We start from the raw sequence: 14,811 nt of genomic DNA, 5'->3' as shown, positions 1-14,811 counted from the left end.
TCCCTTGCGGGACTCAGGGCGGTGAACAGGCGATACTAAAAACCACGAATAAATAAATAGTTTCTGTTTTAAAATCGAATTGAATAATAGGCCTGTTCTAAAAACACACCCATACAAAACCCCCCACTGAAACACAATCCAAACTACGCCAGGCCGGCCGCACGGAATAGATGGGCCTTCAGGGCTCGGCGAAAAAGGCCGAGAATTATGCTAAATTATTAATGGTTTCCATTTGTAAACATTTTTAAAAGATTGATAAGTATCTTTAATTGTTCTGGATGTTTTAAAGTTCAGGATAGCAACATGACAGTAATGAGAGGGAAATTCTTCCGTGTTCTTAATTTATGTTTATGCTACCAGTACGGTACGACTTCATAAGGGAATAAAACAGGCAAGTTCTGGCAGTACTGGTATAATTATTTTCTTCTTCAATTCCTCCAGAGACAATGATAATTAATACATTTTCCAACTTTGTATTGAAAGTCATGGACTTTAATTTATAATGAATTTTGCCTTGTTTATGTCTTCAGAATGTTTTATCATAGCAATCACAAGTGAAACAGTATAGTTAAGCTTCCTGGTAGATACCATGTATATGCTTGTGCAGTTGGATATCTTTAAGTCATTTTGAGAATATAATCAATATTTATTCTGAAATAAAGGTGTGTCCTTTATTGAAATAGACCAGTGGTGGCGAACCTATGGCATGCATGCCAGAGGCGGCACTCAGAGCCTCTCTGTGGGCACATGCACCATCGCCCCAGCCCCGCCTCCCCCACGGCCCCGTCCTCACCAGCAGCCCCCCCCGGAGGAGAGTCGTCCCTGAGCCAGGCCCACGCGAAGCAGTACAGCCAAGGACATGGCAGCCAGGCAGCAGGGATATGACTCCACCCTTGCACCCTGTTGTGCGTAGTTGATGCTGTGGGGTGTAGGTGGAAGGCGTGGTTGCCATAGCGCTGCTGGGCCACCTGGGTGATCTGCTGCAGGCCGTAGACGCGGTGGGTGGCTCTGCGGGCAGAGGCGGAGCAGGGGTGGAGCGGGCAGGAGTGGGGGGGGCAGGGAGGGGCCGGTTTTTGGGCACTCGGTCTCTAAAAGATTCACGATCACTGAAATAGACCATTGACTTTGTTATGTAATTGCTGATTGTAGTTTATAAGCTCCCATCTGCAGATGGAAGTTTGAGGATATTGGTGAAGGCATCCAGCTTGCCTGTCCCTGACTCTTATCCATGCAATATTTATTTGAAATAACAGCATTGTTATCTTAAGTTAATGCTCACACAAATATGATACAAGCTTTGAGTAAGGATAGGATTCTGTGCTGTTTCTGAGTATACCTCCTTTTTCCCCCTGATATTATTAATTGTTCAATTGTGGGCTTAGCTCTAAATATTACAATATTGGCTGTTATTTTAATACAATTAAGCATCAAACTACACCAGCATATAGCATTAAGATATACCTTAAATTAACTATGAAATGAGGAAATATTCAGTCAAATGTTTTTAAAGAATTTGTAAACTATAAATTAATATCTTGTAGAAACAATGTATTCAAATGCTTTCTAGAATAGTTAATTGTAATTTATTTTCTATGAATTATTTCTGGCTGTGCAATATCAAGTGTTCTAGTAGCAATGCCAAAAATAAATGCCTTTTTCCCCCTCCACAAATAGAAGGTTCACTATGAAGCAAGGTGGATGGAGAAAACGAGCCAGTGATAGAGATGGCTGGGGGGCATGGGTAAGTATATGCAGTAAAGCTTTTAACTAAATAAATAAACATAATTGAGAGAGAATTAAATATTTTGTACTACTTTAATTATTTCATTAATAAAACATACTCACCATTGCCATGCCAAAGAAGTAGTGGTAAATACTGCAACTTCAGATAGGACTGAAAATCATTCTTTCTGATATTTAGAAGTAACTTAAGGTTGACACATAAGATTTATAAAATGTACAGTGCATATAAAAATTAAACATGTAACACTTCCCATTTGAAAAATGAAATTGATACTATGTATATAGGTCAGAGGCTGGAATCTCATTACTCAGCAGTAATAATGTGATCTCTTTCATTTTGTTAGTATGTTTTGTTAGTACTGTATGTTTTCTAAAGCATAAGTTATGAATTAGCATTATGAGTATTTCACACTTATTAAACTTTTTTCATATAATTGTAGAATCAATCAAGTTGATAATCAACCTCTAAAGATCCATGTTATTTCCATTCAAGGGAGGATATATGTCTGCCAAAGTCCAGAAATTGGAGAATCAGTTTCATTCAGAGGCAGCTCTGCAACATCAGAAAGATGAAAATTCATCCAGCATTTTCAGTGGAGTTGCCATCTTTGTCAATGGCTTCACAGGTGATGTTTTTATTTTTATAAACTGTTCAAAATGTCCTCTAGGAATATAGTTAGGGTTAAGAAAAAATTAACGAAAATACTAATATGTGGGCAAATGGCAAAGCTGTAAGTTTATTCTGTTCCTAACTAGAATCTTCTATAACTTTGCTGAAAGAAGAGCCAGTTTTTGCTTGCCTAAATTCCCTGAATGAAATTTTCCAGAATGCAGTGTTTATTGTACTCCTATTTATTTTGATAGATCACTTTAACTTAGTTTTTCAAAAAAAACTGTGTATATAATTCCAAAATGCATACGGCAGATTTACTCATTTCTTTTCTGTTTTTTATCTGAATTATGAAATGAAGAGCAGGACTGATGGGTTTCTACTTAAAAGATACTTCTTTTGCTATTTATGTATTGTAGTCTTGATAGTTGAGTGGACACTATCATTACACTTGTGGAATGGCCAAAGAGATGCTTTGAAAAATTAGGCTACAATGTAGCCCCAACAGTAATAGTTCATTGTTGCTATAGCACTTGTGGGACTCCCAGTAAAAAAATACTTTAGTTAAGTTTTCAAAAACAAAATGCTTTGTGAGAGGATAGAAATGGCTTTCAAGCTGTCATAGTATAAAAAAGAAAAAATAGAATACTGTATATTGTTCCACAATACAGCATTCTCTTTTAAATCTTCATTGAATATGCTAATAGCAAATATTTCTAACAATATTTCAGAGCATGGCTACTCTGAGTGTTACTGAAGCAATGGATGAAAGAAATGAGTCAACATTGTCTGAATTTCAAGTACAAAAATTGCAAGGAAGACAGAATAAAATCCAGTATCCTGGACAAAGGGTTAGCAAGTCTATTGGAACTCTGAACAGGAATCCTCCAGATTATAGCATTTTAGTGTAGATATTTTATTGAATAAGGAATGAAGAAGAAATATTAAAACAAATATTAAAAGTAACCTAATAGAAAAACAGTCGTGACAACTTTCCAAAATTGATATTTTACTGAGGGGTGTAGAATTGTGAAATCTACAGCTATATGGACATTTTGACATAAATATTTATCAATAAACCACAGTATATGCTGTACTGTATATGCTTTATCATCAACATTTTATTTAGTTGAACAACTACTCTTAATTCCAAAGCATAATGCTAGGTTTTTCATTTCATGATTTCTTTTAATACTTTTAATATCTTGTATCTTTATCACAGATCCTTCTGCTGATGAATTGAGGCGGCTAATGATGTTGCATGGAGGACAATATCATGTATACTATTCTAGATCCAAAACAACGCACATTATTGCTACAAATCTTCCAAATGCCAAAATAAAGGAACTGAAGGGAGAAAAAGTAGTTCGACCAGATTGGATAATAGATAGGTAAATATTAGAGAATTGTGAGCAGACTGATAATCCTGTTTGAATATTCTGAATATGAGGTCCATAATTTCATTTAAAAATACCACAGACATTCTGAAAAACTGATCTTATTTTAAAAATTCTATTACATGTTTTCTGTTTTTATCATTGAATGGATTTTATTCTCATTAATGATAACATTAGTGGCTCTGTGATAGCACTAATCAGATCTAGTGGAAATTTTAAAACATTAAAAGTACAGATAATTAAATAGAAAGCTTTACATAATATACATATTGTATTTAAATATAAAAATAATTTCCTTATTTTTGCTTTAACTTATATGCATTAAACTTTATTAGATTATTTTATAATTATTAAACATAACCAATTCTGCTGAAGTAATTTGAATTGTACTGTACTTATTGAAAAAATAATCTGTACTTGAGACTATCCCCAAGGTAGCAGATAAAATTGCACAATTCCCATAGAAACCTAATCACAAACACCACAAGTTTTTTTTAATTGGGTAATGTGATCCTACTGTAGTTTTCTTAATTGCAAATAGATTGGTTTTTGAGTCTTTGCCAAATTTCTTATTAGTGTAAATGCAAGCTAAATGAAAAGTACATCAAAAAGAATTATATTACTATAATATTCCAGTTCATTTTCCCAGATCAATCTGATTATTCTCTTTTTCTGTATAACAGAATATTTGCTGCATTTATCACAGTGTAACACTTGAGAATATTCTGGGATTATAAATACAAATTGTGTAATAACTTGTATTTGATTCACTAAACATTAACAACATAAATAAAACATTTTAAATAATTAACAGTCTATAACTTCTCTATATGATTTTCATGTTGATCTTGCAAGATATCATAAAAAGTGAATAAATTGAAAAATCATAACAGGCCAAGGTAGAAAAACCTTATGTGTTATTATTTTTCTTATTTTTAAAAAATTGAAACCTTTTTAGATACTTAGTCTCTTCTAATCTAGTGCCTTCATCAGTTGGAGAGAAAGTCTGTGGTAGAGCACCTCTCTTTCCACTTTCACTCTTCAACCTGTGGTAGACCATAAGACTAAGGAATAGGAACACAACAGAAAAAGTAAGCACTTCTCTTATAACAGTGGTGGCGAACCTATGGCACGGGTGCCAGAGGCGGCACTCGGAGCCCTCTCTGTGGGCACACATGCTGTTGCCCCAGCCTTGCCTCCGCCCGCGACCCCCTCCTCACCAGCAGCCTCCCTGGAGGAGAGTCGCCCCGAGCGTGGCCCACGCGGAGCAGCGCAGCCAAGGACATGGCAGCCAGGCAGCGTAGATAAGACTCTGCTCTCACGCCCCAACGCGCAGTTGATACTGCAGCGCGTGGGCAGAGGGCGTGGCCACCATGGCGCTGCTGGGCTGCCTGGGCAATCTGCGGTGGGCCCTGGAGGTGGTTTGAGTGGCCCTGTGGGCAGGCAGGGTGAGGCAGAGTGGGGGCGGGGCAGGGGGTGGAGCAGGGGCGTGGCCAGTTTTTGGGCATTTGGTCTCTAAAAGGTTCGCCATCACTGCCTTATAACTTCTGTCCTCATCTGGCTGGCATCACATAAGGATTTAAATGGCAGAAATCTTAAATCAGGTTACTTGTCTTTTCTATTTTTTTTAATTAAAACATTCAAATTTAGACATCCTTTTACTCAGAAACAATTTGATTTGTAGAGTTTCCTTGAAGATTTTTTAATTATGTTTGTGCCTCCTTTTTTCTTTTAACTCATATGTCCAAAGGAATTGCTAAATTAGCATCTCCAGTGTGCACCTAGAGGAATGTAAATTTTTGTTTCTCAAAAGTATAATCACACATATGAAACAGTTTTGACATGTTTTCAAAAGCTATTTCAATAAAGTGAATAAGAGAATGCCTCCTATTCAGATGAAGTATGCTTAAGTCTTGGGTATTTCTGAAAGGAATGATGTGAGTAATTAGAAATATGTAATGCCACTTAAAACCACTTAAAATCTGTCTAAAAATGTTCTTGAAAGTAAGAACAATTGAATTTAGATTATAGTATATCCTTTACATATGCACACCTGTTAATAAGGCTTTCAGAACAGAAATATTCCACTGTATATAAAGAGTATTTTTTCATGAAGTTTTTGAGCAATTAAAATTCTGACATTCTGTTACAGCATAAAGGCTGGACGACTCCTTTCATATATTCCTTATCAGCTTTACACAAAACAGACAAGTATTCAGAAAGGCCTCTGGTTTAATACTATATGCAAGCCTGAAGATTCAGTTCCAGGTCCTAGCAATATCTCTGTGGGACTCAACAGGGTGTAAGTAATTATTTTCATTTTGTAATTGAAATTAAGTTTAAGATTGAGAAATGTTGATGAGTTTATGTTGATACTGTATATTAAATTATTTTAAGATCTCAAAGTATACCTCACATTATAGTTTAAAGTAGAATGGAATTAAGTGTGAAACCCATGCAGTTGTGATGGTTAAAGTGTTGCTGTAGTAGAGAGACCTAGATTCAAGTCTACCCTCAGCTGTGGAAGTTCACAGGAGGCTATAGGTGAACCATTCTTTTTCAGCCCAACTCATATTCTAGGGTTCTTCTGGTGGGGAAAAAAATGGAAGGAGTGCTGTATATGCTGCTTTCATCTCTGATCAAAAAGCCAGATATCAATCTAATAAATAAAACAAAAATAATTACTTTTTTTTGTTTTCAAAATCAAGCTTCTTTCAAATGCAGTCATATTAAAGATTTTTTTAGATAAGTATACTGTATACATAACAATGTAATATTAAAACCTAATCTGATACATATATAAAGTGGGTTGTTTGCACTAGTATAGATTTGTTGCAGTGCTCTTGCATGCTCCATGCGCCTTGGTGTATAGTCATGCTGGCGAATGAAAACATCTTCAGACAACTCTCGCTCCCTCGGCTAAAAAATAAAAATGAGCATCACCCCCTAGAGTTAGAAATGACTGGACAGGAGAAACCTTTACCTTTGCCTTTTTACTTCATACCTTGATTTCTGAAAACAATTGAGAGCTGTTCAATCATTATCCATGCCCCAGTCATGATGTCTCTTGCTAATTTCTCTGCTATTTAGAAGCTGTTATTTATTAAACCTATTCCCCATCTTAGTCAAAAGACTTTTAATTGTTATACTGTAACAATTAAAACATCCATTTATAAAAACACATAAATGGCAAGGAAGATAAATAGCAATAGTACTTAGACTTATATACCGCTTCACAGTGCTTTATAGCTCTAAGCATTTTACAGAGTCAGCATATTGCCCCCAACAATCTGGGTCCTCATTTTACCGACCACAGAAGGATGGGAGGATGAGTCAAACTTGAGCCAGTGAGAATCGAACTGCTGGCAGTCAGCAGAATTAGTCTGCAATTCTGTATTCTAACCACTGTGCCACCACGGCTCACTCTATCTATCTATCTATCTATCTATCTGTAGGTAGGTAGGTAGGTAGGTAGGTAGGTAGGTAGGTTGGTTGGTTGGTTGGTTGGTTGGTTGATAAGTAGACAGACAGATACAACTGTGAAATAATTCAGTTTTCATGAATTTTCTGAAAGACAACAGGGAGGGAACAAGACTGATCTCCAAAGGAAGGCCATTCCAAAGTATTGGTGCTGCCAAAGAAAAACAGTGCTATCTAGCCTAAGCTAGTAGAACTAGGGGACCACTAGGAACTTTCTATAAGATATGAGCTGGGCCAATTTTGATTAGAGTAGGCAATCCTGTAAGTGCAGATGTCAGATGATGAACGGCTTTACTATATAATTCAATATCAGTAACTTAAACTGTATCTGGAAACCTATTGTAACCACTATAAGGTCTACAAAATCAGCCCCGTACTGGTTATGTTCTCTTTGCTAGTAGTTGGCAGACATACAAGTCATCACATTCTGGACTAATTGCAGTTTGTAAGACTGTAAGAGTACCCATATGTAAAACACATTGTAGAAGTATAGACAGGTGGTGATGATCTGATTTAATTTATTAAATTTATGCTGTCAGTATTAAAGCCAGGTCCGCTCATACTAGATGCACCAGAGTTTTATTATGTGCAACCCATTTCTAGCATAATAACACCAATTAAGTACATTAGTATGGGTTTGTTCCTTATTTGCAGTTTTGAATTTTAAAATGTGTATTTTGTTTTATATACTATGAGTTGTAGTATTAGTGAGAAAAATTGTTTTAAAGTATATTATTTTTCCATTTAAGACATCCAAGCTGTTTTTGTCATTGACTCAAGTGGTGCACAACATTTGGATAAAAACCTCAAATATACAAACAACAAATACAAAAAATATAGAAATCTATATTAAGAAATAAATAATATAAAAATAAAACCCTGGGTGAGGAGAGATAAATAAGGCAACCTCAACAATTGATCCATCTAAGCAAATCTCTAGTTCCCTTGGAACCGCAGATCTTATAACATAACCAGGTCTTGAGGGCCAAAAGAAATGGAACTAATTTATTTTGGGGGGAAGAATGTTCCATAAGGTAAGTGCCATGGTAAAGAAGGCACATCTCCTAGGACCCATTAAATGTAGCTCTAGCTGATGGTACTCGCAGCATGTCTTCTCTAATAGGACAAGCTAAAATAATTGGGGAGAAGAGGTCCCTCAGATAGCCTTGTCCTATGCCATGAAGGGATTAAAGGTTAAAACCGGTACTTTGAATTGGATCCGAAAACAAATTGGCAACCAATGCAACTTGCAGAGCAGAAGAGTAACCTGCATTGCAGGCTATATGAGGTGATTAGGGCATGAGTAATTAAGCAGGGTCTGCCAGTCATGGACAAGCCTATTGTGCACAAGATAGAGCTATCAAAGGCCCTCCTAGCCATGACTGACAGCTGCTCATTGCCCAGAACTTCACAGCCTCCAGAGCATCACTTAATTCACCAAGGGTAGAGTTATATAATTTGGTATTTTTTTAAGAGATAAAGGAACTGACCCCTACCCCAAGAAGAATTCATCACCACTAGAACCCATTCATGCAATTACCCCCAAGCGCTTTCATAGGCCAGGCGCTGCATGGAATTAAAGATGACTAGGGTCATAATCCTAAGGACCTGTCCATTTCATCAGGTCCAACAGATTCAAACCGTTACCAGATAACTGGGTAAGACTCTTTTCTAAGCATCTCTTCTAGACCTGTGACAAGGCCAGAGTCCAACTGGGAGTTAATTTTATCCACAAATGTGCAAATTCCTCCACACAACTTGCAAGAGATTAGAGTTAACCCCTTACGAGGAACCGTATCACCTGAAACAGAGCTGCAGGGAAGCAATCTGCAGATGCAATAAGGATGGAGAAGTGTTGCTGCTTTGCTCTCCTTACTACCACAATGTAGACCTTAACAGCAGCTCTCACATATGTTCGGTTGAGCCCGTCCCTTATTTCCTTTACTTATCCCAGAATACTGGGAAAGATCTCTAATTTTACATTGCGGTTTAGAGAATACATCAAATAATTAAAACTTAATGTCATGGTTTCGATAGATAGAACCGAATAAATCAGAACTCCGAGGCTTGAAACTTCCTCAAAGAACATGTTTATTGGATACAAAATATTGGCATGGTCAAAAGTGAAACCAAGTCGGAAATTCTCTCCAAAATATTACACTATTACAAAGTAAAAGTGCTATGCAATAACTACGCTACCCAATAGAGCAGTTTGGCGGGCTTTCTAACAAAACGCCCAACCCTCTTCTCCCAAGCGAGAGAATGACCTTAATTCCCACGGAACACAATATTGTTTAGATTAACAGAGATACTCCATCCCCCCTCCCTTTTGTATGGTAACCTAGAACGACCAAGATAGCTGCAGCCAGGTTCGTTGTAGAGTTAAAACTTAGACTTTCTTGCTTTAACCTATAGCATATGACAGTTCAGGGAATAGAACAGTATCTGTCAAATGTTCTATTTACCAATAGAATGGCTACTTAGATCTGAATGTATCAAGTATAGGTATACCATTTAATTTTTATGTCAATCTGAACTCTTGGAATCATAAAGTATAGGCTTGAAAGATTTTTAATGTCAGTGCTGCTAACATTTATGTAAAATTAAATTTCTGATTAGGTGATGAAACAAAATATGTACAGCATAATGTATATATATTGAAAGTGTGACAAATGTATAACAAAATTAAAATATTTGGAAAATGCCTCTTAAGTATGGAAAATAATACGCAAGTCATAGTAAGTTCCGTTATTAGTCTTCATATAAAAGGATTACAACAAAAAGAGGAAATAGTTTAACCTTTGTCTTATGTATTTGTTTTATCAATTTTCTTGCTTTTAGAAATAGTCTTGTAAAGAAGCATGAAGTAGAGAATGAAATGAAAACAAATGGAGTGAGTAAATCAAAGAAAGAAGCTGAAACTACAAGATTCCTGGAGCAAGCTCTTTCCAGAAGCAAGCAGAATGGAATACATCAGAAAGACAACTTTTCCATTTTTAATGGACATAGTCATAGTTCCAACAGTGCCTTAAAGATGCAGGATGGTTTGCTACACTTTGACAAAAATGTTATAAGTAGACTGTCTCCTCTGCATGAAGAAGTAAAAGAAAGCACTGATTTTAGAGACTGTTCTACGCAGCATTTGCAACAAAGCAACAGAAACACTGAACTTTTAAGAAATGTGCACAGGACTATGAGTCATTCATCTTTTTCATCTTTGCACAGTAATATTAAAATAAATGGTGCTCATCACTATACTGTTCAGGGGCCTTCAAGCACAAAAAGCACTATTTCAGTACCTGATCCTAATAAGGAAGATTATTCACCTTTGTGCAAACCTTCTAATGGCAATTTCATTTCAGATTTTTATTCTCATTCAAGATTGCATCATATATCTACCTGGAAATGTGAATTTACAGAGTTTATCAACACACTACAGAAACAAAATAATGCTAGCTTCCCAGGAAGAGAAAAGTTGAAAAAAAATAAAGCAGGACAATCTACAATAAATAAAGCTGACTTAGGTAAAAATATTTTAAAATTATATTTAAAAAGTTGTCACATACTTATTTTTCAGTGAAATGGTGGATATTTTGATTAGCTACGTTTCTCCTGATATGATTGTTTTGGTCAGAATATAAGTATTTGGGAATTGGAGTTGTATAGGTAACTAAAGATAAGGTGGGAGATGTTAGGCAATTTGAAAGTTTCTATAGTTCGATGTTTCTTTTATATTTTACTAAAAGGTAATTAATGAAGAATCGAGATATAAGTTTTAAGGTTAAATTATTAGTTTTATTAGAAACAATGGATAGTTATTTAGCCAGGATTAAATTGTCTGTTTACTGTTCTTTTCCTAGATAATACATTCTTTTTGAATTCAGCCAAACATCAGTGTTGCATAATGCATGTGGATATGGACTGCTTCTTTGTATCAGTTGGTATCCGAGATAAACCAGATCTAAAAGGTTCGTATTAATATCTAAACCAAATGTTTATTTTTAAAAATACTTAATTATTCATTTAAATAAATGTTCATTTTAAAAAAAATGATTGTTCACAATCTATTGTTACATAAATACTTAATAATAATCAGAATAAAGCTGGAAGGGACCTTGGAGGTCTTCTAGTCCAACCCCCTGCTCAAGCAAGAGACCCTATACCATTTCAGACAGGTGGCTTAATTCCAAGTTGCTTCTCTCCTTGATTAGTTTCTATCCATTGTTTCTTGTCTTGCTTTCTGGTGCTTTGGAAAATAAGTTGACTCTCTCTTCTTTGCGGCAGCCCCTCAAATACTGGAATACTATTATCATGTCACCCTAGTTCTTCTTTTCTCTAGACCAGCTATACCCAATTCCTGCAACCGTTCTTCATATGTTTTTGTCTCCAGACCTTTAATCAGCTTAGGTGCTCTTCTTTGCACAAGATTTGGCCCCCGGGGCTGTCCCAGAAATGGCAAGGGACTGGCCCCTGCTGCCCCAGCCCTGGCCCATCCCAACCCGGTTGGGTGCCCCCCTGGCACACATACATGAAACGGTGAGCGCTCGGGGGCTGGTGATGCGCAGCAACAGCTGCAGCTCATTTGTCTCACCCTACCCTGCCCCTCCCAGCCTAACCCCGTCATGCCCAGCTACGCCCCACTTTGCTGGGCCTCTCCTAGTCCGGCTCTGCTTTGCCATGCTGTGCCTTTCCTTGCTCGGCCCATGGCGCTCTGTAAGCCTAGCACCCCAGGACATGCTTGTGAGAGCGTGCGGTGGCACAAGCTGAGCGTTGGCCAGCTCCCGGTCGCCCTCTCCGCCACATGGTAGGGCCGGAGAGGGGAACGCAGCACTCATGCCGGATGCAGAGCCACAGCCTGGAACTACCAGTAGCCGGCAACATGTGAGCCTCTATGGCGGCTGGAGAGAAAGGGTGAGAAGGAGGAGAAAGCAGGAAGGGTTTCTCTCTCTGTGTGTGTGTGTGTATGTGAGAGAGAGAGAGCCAGGAGGGAAAGGGAAGAGGAGGAGGANTCTCTCTCTCTCTCTCTCTCTCTCTCTCTCTCTCTCTCTCTCTCTCTCTCTCTCTCTCTCAAACACACACACACACACACATGCTGCGTCAGGGAGGTGGTATGCAGGCAGGTGAGAGAGCAAATTCATAGATTGGCTTCATGGTCTATTCTTGCCGCCTCCCCTCCCTAAAATCCAGCCAATAGTTGAACTCTTTGGATTGAATGGGAAGTTAAGAGGAATTAGTGTGAGTTGAAATTAAAAGGCCGAGTCAACTGCCCCCCCCAATTATTTTGATGGAGATGTGGAAAGTGTTTCTTGCTTCTACTTCCTCTCATCTGCTCTTTTATAATTTGATCCAGCCGTACCCAAACTAATGTCTTTTGGGTGTCATGGACCACAGTTCCCATCATCCTGTGACTATGCTGGCTAGAAATGGAATGCCTTATTTTCTCTGCAGTATGTGCCTAGGAGGCAGTAGGTCTGTGGGATTTAGATGTTTTTAAACATTTTGTTTCTTCTGCCTAGTTTATTAAATCAACATCTAATTTAAAATTAAATGTTTCAGAGAAATGCAGGGTGGTTTACAAGAAAACTCTCAAAGACAGCTATTGTAAAGCATCACCAGCACTGCTTAAAACAATATTAAAAGTGTGCATTTTAAGAAAGAAAAATAATAGTAATTTACTTAGTGCTGTTTGACAAAAAAAAAAGGAATTGTTTTTCTACATATGCCTGGCTGAACAGTGTGTTTGGAGTTGCCTCTAAACGGGTGAGGGATGCACTGTTCATATTTTCCTTGGGAGAAAGTTCTATAATTGGGGTGCTGTCTCTAAGAAGGCTCTGCTCGTGGCCACTGTTCTATAAACCAAACCAGGGGGACCATCTGGTCTAAATGGATGGTAAACAAAGATGATTAGGGGGCTGAAAGTTAAAACATATGACAAATGTTTGTGGGAATTGGGTATGTCTAGCTTAGTGAAAAGGACTAGGGGTGGGGACATGATAGCAATGTTCCAATATTTGACGGGCTGCCACAGAGAAGAAGGGGTCAACCTATTTTCCAAAATATCACAAGGCAATAATAGATGGAAACTAATCAAGAAGAAAACCAGCCTAGAACTAAGGACTTGTGAAAACAACTAACCAGTGAAAAGGCTTGCCTTCAGAAGTTGTGGATGCTCCATCACTGGAGGTTTTTAAGAAGAGATTGGATATTCCATTGTCTGGAATGGTATAGGTCCCCTGCTTGAGCAGGGGGTTGGACTAGAAGACCTCAAAGGTCTCTTCCAATTCTATTAATCTTTGAGAGACGTGCTGCCCACCTCTCCCCCTCCCCTCATCCCTTCCTGGACAGAGAGAGGGAGGGAGGGAAGGAAAGAGGGGAGGGAAACAGGAAGAAAGAAAGAGAAAGAAGGAAGGAGATGGGAATGAAAAGGAGGGAGGCAGAGAAGGAGGGGAGGAAGGAAGGAAGGAAGGAAGGAAGGAGGGAGGGAGGGAGATTGGAATGAGAGGGAGGGAGGGCCTGATGGAAGTCCTACCTTAGGACTTGGCCACCAGCAGCCCTGTTGCCCTTTCGCCATCCTCTGGTGGTCTCCCACCCTATTGGTGAGGATGCTTTGATTACAAAGCCAGGTCTTGCATGGAGAGGGAATGGGCCTCCCTCTGACCCACACACTTTGCCCTCCTGCACCCACCATGAGCAACCTAGCCAAGGAGAGCGAGCACAGCAGCAGGAGGAGGTAAGCGCAGTGGGTGCCCCCTCGGGGAAGTGCAGCTGGGCTAGGCAGGGCTGTGGGGTCCCAGTGCCGTGGGAGCTCAAGGACCAGGCTGGGCACTTGACCTCCGCTGCCCAGGGCTCTGGACAATCCGTGCCAATGTCCAGGGCCCCCCTGCATGGCCTGAGAGGGACGGTGGCTCCTCCAGTGGACCATGCCCCGGCGCTCGCCCTGGTCCCTCCCCCCTCCACTGGAGACCCTCAGATCCGCCCCAGTCCTGCCCAGGCCCGCACAGGTGCCCTGACGCGAGTGATGTCGAGCTGGCCACGCCCACCCCAGCCACGCCCACCCAGTAGATCGCACCCACCCCAGCCATACCCACCCGGCCCCCCAAGGGCAACCACAATGCTAATGCGGCCCTCAATAAAATTAAGTTTGATACCCCTGATCTAGCCAATCAGTTACATTTGCATTGTTTTGGGAACAGTCTCTCCGCCTTGGACTTTCCCAGCCAACGGCCTTGGAATGCTGGATCTATCTCAGGTTTCAAGTCAGCACACTTGCATTCCTTTTCCCTTCCGGATACTCTCCTTGCATTCTATTGCCTTCCCTCCCCCCTCACATTGCTGCTGTCTGGTTGAGAGCGGGATTTGCATAGCGAGCCAACCATGACACATGGAATTTTTCTTAGGCTCTCTCTGAGTTTGTTAAAATCAGCTCTTTTAAAGTTTAAGACACTGGTTGGATTATATTCTATTGCTTGTGTTTGCATTATATTGAATTCCAATATGACATGGTCACTCTCGCCCAGGGTTCCGGCAACTTCAACTCCTTCTATCATTTCTTCTCTATTAGTAAGAATTAGGTCCAATATA

The 14,811-nt window shown here is 39.1% G+C and overlaps 1 protein-coding gene across 1 annotated transcript in view; it reads left to right on the top strand.

Moving 5' to 3' along the window:
- REV1 (REV1 DNA directed polymerase) overlaps positions 1-14,811 on the top strand; it is a 65,372-nt gene that overhangs the window by 7,615 nt on the left and 42,946 nt on the right. The window contains exons 2-7 of the mRNA XM_015831504.1: positions 1,675-1,741; positions 2,237-2,369; positions 3,576-3,744; positions 5,903-6,052; positions 10,072-10,754; positions 11,091-11,198. Of these exons, the coding sequence (XP_015686990.1) occupies positions 1,685-1,741; positions 2,237-2,369; positions 3,576-3,744; positions 5,903-6,052; positions 10,072-10,754; positions 11,091-11,198 (1,300 nt within the window). The 5' untranslated portion in view covers positions 1,675-1,684. The remainder of the gene's footprint in view (positions 1-1,674; positions 1,742-2,236; positions 2,370-3,575; positions 3,745-5,902; positions 6,053-10,071; positions 10,755-11,090; positions 11,199-14,811) is intronic.

This window comes from Protobothrops mucrosquamatus, unplaced genomic scaffold, assembly GCF_001527695.2.
Source record: "Protobothrops mucrosquamatus isolate PMUCROS unplaced genomic scaffold, P.Mucros_1.0 scaffold_19, whole genome shotgun sequence".
Lineage (NCBI taxonomy): Eukaryota > Metazoa > Chordata > Lepidosauria > Squamata > Viperidae > Protobothrops > Protobothrops mucrosquamatus.
Note: the sequence above shows the minus strand (reverse complement) of the source record. Positions and strands in the feature narration are given on the sequence as shown.